This window comes from Agrilus planipennis, unplaced genomic scaffold (assembly GCF_000699045.2).
Source record: "Agrilus planipennis isolate EAB-ADULT unplaced genomic scaffold, Apla_2.0 scaffold162, whole genome shotgun sequence".
Classification (NCBI taxonomy): Eukaryota; Metazoa; Arthropoda; class Insecta; order Coleoptera; family Buprestidae; genus Agrilus; species Agrilus planipennis.
The window spans coordinates 456367-463125 of NW_020438904.1; the positions used below are offsets into that span (position 1 = coordinate 456367).

General features: G+C 33.5%; 2 protein-coding genes across 2 annotated transcripts in view; one reads left to right on the plus strand and one right to left on the minus strand.

Annotated features, from left to right (window-relative positions):
* Window positions 1-3039, minus strand: part of LOC112904098 (lamin Dm0-like) — a 4858-nt gene extending 1819 nt beyond the window's left edge. Inside the window, exon 1 of the mRNA XM_025973338.1 lies at window positions 1022-3039. Coding sequence (XP_025829123.1) covers window positions 1022-2691 — 1670 coding nt within the window. The 5' untranslated portion in view covers window positions 2692-3039. The remainder of the gene's footprint in view (window positions 1-1021) is intronic.
* A 509-nt stretch (window positions 3040-3548) lies between these two features.
* LOC112904100 (acidic fibroblast growth factor intracellular-binding protein-like) lies at window positions 3549-5386 on the plus strand. Its single transcript, XM_025973341.1, has 4 exons — window positions 3549-3817; window positions 3991-4189; window positions 4249-4368; window positions 4435-5386. The coding sequence occupies exons 1-4, from the start codon at window positions 3733-3735 to the stop codon at window positions 4691-4693; spliced, it is 663 nt and encodes a 220-aa protein (XP_025829126.1). The 5' UTR covers window positions 3549-3732; the 3' UTR covers window positions 4694-5386.
* Window positions 5387-6759: the final 1373 nt, after the last annotated feature.

The window sequence follows — 6759 nt, forward strand, 5'->3', positions numbered from 1 at the left end:
TCACATACTATCATATGTGTGTATGTATATAATGTATACATACCTACATTCCAACAAAAATATAGAAACAGTGACTCAAAAATTTCACTGATTTAACCAAAGAATGTGTCGCAAACTGTTTCGTTATTTCTGCGTGTAACTGTACATACACTTTTATCTTAAACACATTTTACATATGGTAAAACAATCTATGTATACACATTTCATTGTATATAATAGGACGTCTACCTATTTATTTCTTTCAAATGTACTTGGGCATACTATAAATTATTCAATTTTATAAACGTAACTTGGCATTTTATATCTAAGAGATAATTACTGATAAATAATAAATCTTTATGATCTCCCTTAGACTTGTTTTTAAGAGTAAAAAAAAATAATAAATAGACACAAAAATGTGCCTGAAAAGTGGGATATTAAAAAAGAAAATAGGCTTTCTGGATTGGAAATCAGTTATCCATTAGCTCTATTTGTATTTCGGTGATGATGTCATACATTTGTTTCCAAAAAAGAACGATGACGTAACAGTACGACCATGGAATGAGCTTTCAAGGATGTACAGTAGTATAAAGAAAAAATGTAACATTACCTATTATCGGTTCATGATTAAAAAAAAGTCTTCTCAGTATCTAGGTATATTTCTACCAAAAAAACGAACAGACTCTGCTTTTCATAATATAAATGCACTTTGAAAACAAAAAAAAAAGCTAAATAAATTAGACTCAATTATTTACATTTTGTGGGTTTTTCGTTTGTAGACAACTAATTCACAGAACGGTATTTGTTTTTGTAATATCTTTACCAAATGCATGTTAAAAGGAAACTTTTAAATGAGAAAATGAACCCCTTTGGCCCCACACAAAAACCTACCAAAATAACATATCAAGGTGAAACATAACATTAACTACTAAACAAAATAGAACAGTTTAGAATAGTGAAGGCAGAACTTCATCATCCAACCCTATTGTCAGTTTTTTACCACCTCCAACGGGTCAAACTATTTGAAGTACTGCTAACCCACCTTTCTGATATAGCCACTTCTTCTCCATTACTATTAATTATTTTCGTTGTCATATTGTCCCCGACAAACCATTTCTGTCCCTTAAGCACCACGTTGTATGGGGGTTCGTGATCCTTGCCGATATCTGACGACCAAATGGTGATTTCGCCTTTGGGTTCGATCTTTGCACCACGATTGAATTTGTGTACAGTTTCCAGTTCTCCTGCTTTCCTGACAATCTGCCAGCCACTTAGTGATATTTCCTTGTTGGATTTATTGTGAATTTTGACAAATTTCCCTTCGGCGTCGGCTTCCGATATTTCAACATCGCCCTTTGAAGAGTTTGATACACTGTAATCAGCCATACTGTGTTCTTGGCTTTCCTCCATTAGGGTACGTTTGCGTTTTGAACCAACACCAGCCGATGATCTTAAGGGTGTCGAACGTTTTTGCGAGGATGTCGAGCTTCCTCGAACTGATCGCTGCAGTTCAGCTGCAGCATTCCCGCTGATGTTGAGTCGCGCTTCTTCTGATTCCAGAAGCTTACGATATGCAGCTATTTCCAAGTCCAAAGACACTTTTATGTCCATGAGATCCTGATACTCTTGCAATTGCTGAGCCATTTCGTCTCGTAAACGTGCCAATTCGTCCTCCAAGAGGGCGAGATCTTCAGCATGACGAATACGCTCATTCTCTAGCTGCTTCTCCAGGTCCCTAGCGCGACTTGCTAGAGCCGAATTTTGATTTTCTAATTCGGTTATTCGATTATTAAGGGAATCGATACGTACTCGTGTTTGACGGAGTTCATCAAGAGCAGCAGAAGCGGCGCCAGTATTGCGGTTAGCTGCACTTTGCAAATTTTTAATTTTACTTTCGTACAACAGTTCGATTTCTTGCCTGTTATTGGCCATTTGGGTTTCATATTGATCTCGCAATTCCTGCAATGCTTGTTGCAATTTAGCTTCGTACTGTTCAGCTAATCTACCATCGATTTCGCTTATCTCTATTTGACGTTTGGTACGAGTCTCCGTCAGCTGTTGTTGGTAAATTTGGTCTTTGAAGGACAACTCTTCGCGTAAACTTTGATTATTGTTTTCTACGTCTACTCTAGCAAGTGATTCCTCTTCCAATTGCTTGCGAAGTTCCTCGATTTGTTTTTTAAGCTTATCCCGTTCTTTCTCAAGGTCACGCAGTTCACTCATTGCCTTTTTAGCATCATTTTGGGCTTGATTATATTTTAGTGTTAAGTCGTTGTTACGAGTCTCTAAAACGCGAACAGAATTATCCGCTAGAGCAAGATCTTTACTTTTTTTAGCAAGCGTTTCTTTTAATTCTTCGTTTTCGTCCCACAAACGTTTGGTGTCGATTTCTAAGCGAGCCTTTTCACGATGAGTTTCATCTAACAATTTTCGTGCGTCAGATAATTCATGATCGTACATGGACTTAATATTTTGAATTTCCCGCGTAACTGTTTCTTGCGTGGATTGTACCTCCCGTGAAAGCCGGCTATTTTCCGCTTCTAAATAACGTACCTTGTCAATGTAGGTGGCCAATCGATCGTTTAAGTTTTGTAATTCTGCCTTTTCTTGTAAACGGGAAACCCTTGTAGGGCTCAATGGGCTAGAAGGACGGCCGCTGGAAGGCGTCGTTTGAGACACAGGTGTCGAGCCTTTTTTCGTTCTCGATGTCATTTTGATTAACGATTTGAATTTCAGACGAACGATTGCTGCACTTCACTGGTGCTCTCGAATTTTTTCTAGTTCACACACAGTTAACTCTTAGAGAGTCGCAAACAAGAATGGACAAACGCGGCGACGCGACGCTTAACGAAACGCGGTCGAGGTCTTTAGGTAACAGACTATTTTCGGTGATGATGTATACACACTAAACCATTAAATTGCATACGTACACACGCCTATCAAACACACCACAACCCAGCAATATTATTCTTTTATTAACGGATTTATTCAAGGAATAGGTGGGGTTCCAACTGACAGTTTTCTATGAGAAAATTCGACATTTTCGTAATTTTTGGCGTGAAGTAACATCATTTAACACAGATGGCAGCACCATGCACAATATTCACTATAATAAAAAAATAAAAGAAAATTTATGTAATATAATATTATTTATCATATATTACACTAAATATTTGTTCATTCAAGAGATTCTTTAAATCACCTTTACTAACTTGCTCTATTCTAAAATTTCTTACAATTCGAGATAATTTTGCGGCAAGTACATGCTCACAAAGTAGAGATGTTTGCGAATCTAAAACACGTAGTTTAAATGTATTACAATGACAAAAATTAATGTCAGAAAATATAAAGTTTTGTTGATCTTTATTTTTTTCAATTTTCATAATGTTTCTGGAGTTATCATCGGTTTTATAAACGACAAATCGACTATTATCTAATAATTCAAGCGCTTTAGTAAATGTCATCCCAAAGATAGAATACAGAGATTGTAATATCTCATCTGAAACTTAAGAAAGATAAGAGAAACTTATTTAGATATATTTAAATGATTTTCTGAAAACTTACATGATTTATTTTCGTTAAAAAAGCATTCAGCATCTTCGAGTAATTTAAAGGATATTGCTGAAGTTACTTTGTTCGATTCGTTAGTTACCATCATAACTGACGTTTTCTTTACATAACCATACTTATCTAACCTCAAATTTAAGATTCGTATCCTACCTTCTCATTAAAAATTCTTATTTAATTTAAGAAATGTGTACGGAAGTTGATGTCTTCATTACCAATTATACTCTTGTTGATCCCGAAATACTTGAGTTATGGATACAAGGGTTTTCAGGTAACAGTCTGTTTTATTTTAATTATCATTTGGTCAACTAGAGAACATAGGTGATAAAATTCAGATTTTGAAGTGTTCTTATCCTAAATATTACAATGTATACTATAAGAATTACTCCCTTCCTACAAAGAGGTGATTTTAACCCCTATTACTATTTGTGTTGCTTTTCGCAGCCTCTGAAGCAGTATCTACATTAAACCAAAGAGGTCTTGGTCAAAAGACAGGAGCATCCCTGGAATTAATTGCCAGCGACGTTTTAGATCATTATCGTACTTATTCCCTCTTGGAGAAGCTTCTTACAAACCCTAATAAATTGCAAGAACAATTGGCTTTTCAAATTGACCCTGACACCAGGCAGTTTCTAATTGAGAGGTGCATACACATACCATATATCTATTAAGACTGTGGTTTATACAAAAACAATTTTCAAGCTATTATGCCATTGACGATAACGTCGTTCGCGAGCTTTTGGGGAAAAAGTTGTCTTCAAAACATCGAAAAGATTTGGATGAAGTTGCAGAGAAAACTGGCGTTCCATTGAAATCTTGTCGGTATGCTTTTTAAATTGACTGACTAAGTATCATATTTATTATTAACATTGTTATTTTTTAATTTAGAAGACAGTTTGATAATATTAAAAGGATTTTTAAATCGGTTGAAGAAATGCCCGGACCGATTGTGCAGAATATTCAAAAGCTGTTCTATTTACATGAAGATTTGGCTCGAAAATACGCGTGCATTGTCTTTCTGGCTTGCATTAGGTTCGAGACATCAAAACGCCGGTTACAGTACCTGGATTTTATTACGTTAAAACAGTGTACGGAGGTAATAATGGACCTATGGACTTACAACGTAACAGGTAAAAGTTTGTACTAGCATCTGGGCATCTTCCTTCATCTGGGAAGGCTAGTTTTATTAAACTAATATATCCCAAGCAGGGATTAAATACTGTATTCCTAATTATAGGCCTATTTCTATTTTAAGTGCTCTTGAGTGTATTATAGCTGAAAAACTGGCTTTGTTACTTGAGAATCAAATTATTTCAGAACAATATGACTACTCTAAGGCTAAATCAAATCTGATTGTGTAATATCAATATATTTTTGAAGCTTTTCTTGCAAAAAAAAGCAAGTTATTCTTGGTCAAAGACTATAGTCTAACGTTCACATTGACTTCATGTGCAAAAGCGCCTCTAGGCTCGATTGGTTTGTATCAGAGGAAACTCTACTGGATTTAAGGGTCCTTATACAATAAGAACTCTGGTTAGACCTTCACTTTATTATTTTTATCCTCTTTAGGGATTGTCATGTCACTTGAGCATGTATAGAATACGATGTTGAGATATCTAGCTTATTTTTTAAGATTTATTTAGCCTTAGGGACTGAAATCAGGATAAATTTAATATACAATCAGTACTAAAGGGGTTAAACTATTTATGTACCCTTAACAAAGTAACTTTTATATAAAGGTGTTAGATAACCTCAAAAGAGTATTCGAAAGGCTATTAGTTGATGATCATTATGTAAATAAGTAAAATCTTCTACTGTCTACTTTTAGATAGATGGAGGAAAATAGTATTATTGTTTTTAGTANTATATATTCAAATGAATACAAAGTTAGTCAAGTATAATAATTCTCTGATTTCCTTTTCATTCATTATATTCTAGTTTTTAAACTCTTTTTTTTTTTTTTTTTTATTATAAATTTACAATAATACGCGATAAGAGTAACCTTATTATGAAATAGGCAGTTTGTCAGTGTCTAATAAGTAGAAGAAAAAACCTAAACTAATGCTAATTTCACATTATCAAGCATTTTTCTTCGCCTTGAGGATCTCCTTGCTGATGATAAAGTTCTTCTGAACTTAAAAATCCACCCCTGACTTGTCGATGGTGAGTTAGCGAAGTCGACAGTTGTCTACGTATCCTACAAAAAAAAAGTTGTTTAAATTTAGGAAACAAAATAATATCCCACATATCGGTTAAATAATAGATAAGATTTACGTTTTTCTATTTTACTTTTTTCCAGTATAAATAGCTAACATAAAAATCTAATCCATTTATCGATTCGGTGTTTGCAAATGTATATTTATTTTCAGAAAATATGTAGTATCACCTAAAGATAGTGATGGTGTCAGCCACTCTACAGCATTTATAGAAATTAATGAAACATTAATTTTAACACAAAACATCTACATCCAAAAAAATGGAACAGATAAATTATATATGTACAGTCACTTGCGAAAATTACGGTCGTCTACAACGTTCTCTTCTATAAAAAAAATACAGTACCTGTCGAGTTTAATTATGTTTGCAACGTACTGTAGGGCAATTTCATGTCAAGGTCAATTATTCATTTTTGTAAATGAGATTTTTCAAAAATTCTCTAATTAAATTAATCGCTCAAATTAACGATATTCCTGGCTTTTCATTACAAAAAAAAGCAACTGACTAAAAATTATTTTTTTTCCGTAAAAATTAATATACAGGAATATGCGAAGGTCGTTATTGAAACATACAAATGTATTTTAGTAAATACAATTTGAAAACATGTACACATTATGCAAATCAATGTTAAGTATGTCGATGAGATCATTAGACCTTTCGTTGACAAACGATATTTTTTATTCTGTAATTTCGAAACCTCTATTTTTATTAATAATTTATTTTGAAATCGAATACTTAATTCACTTCGGTTACAAGTTTGCAGATTAAAATTAAAATAATTTGAATAAAGGTCAATAATATTCTAATAAAAATAGCTATGAGATAACAGAGGCAGGTACCTATCATGTTCCTAATCAATTACTCATTTTAAGTGTTAATCGATATTAACAGGAATATAAAGATAATCTTAGCAGAACCGCACAAACTGTATGCATAAAAATAGCAAGTTTCTTTCTTTTTTTTTCTTTTAGTATATAACGGAAATAATAATTAATA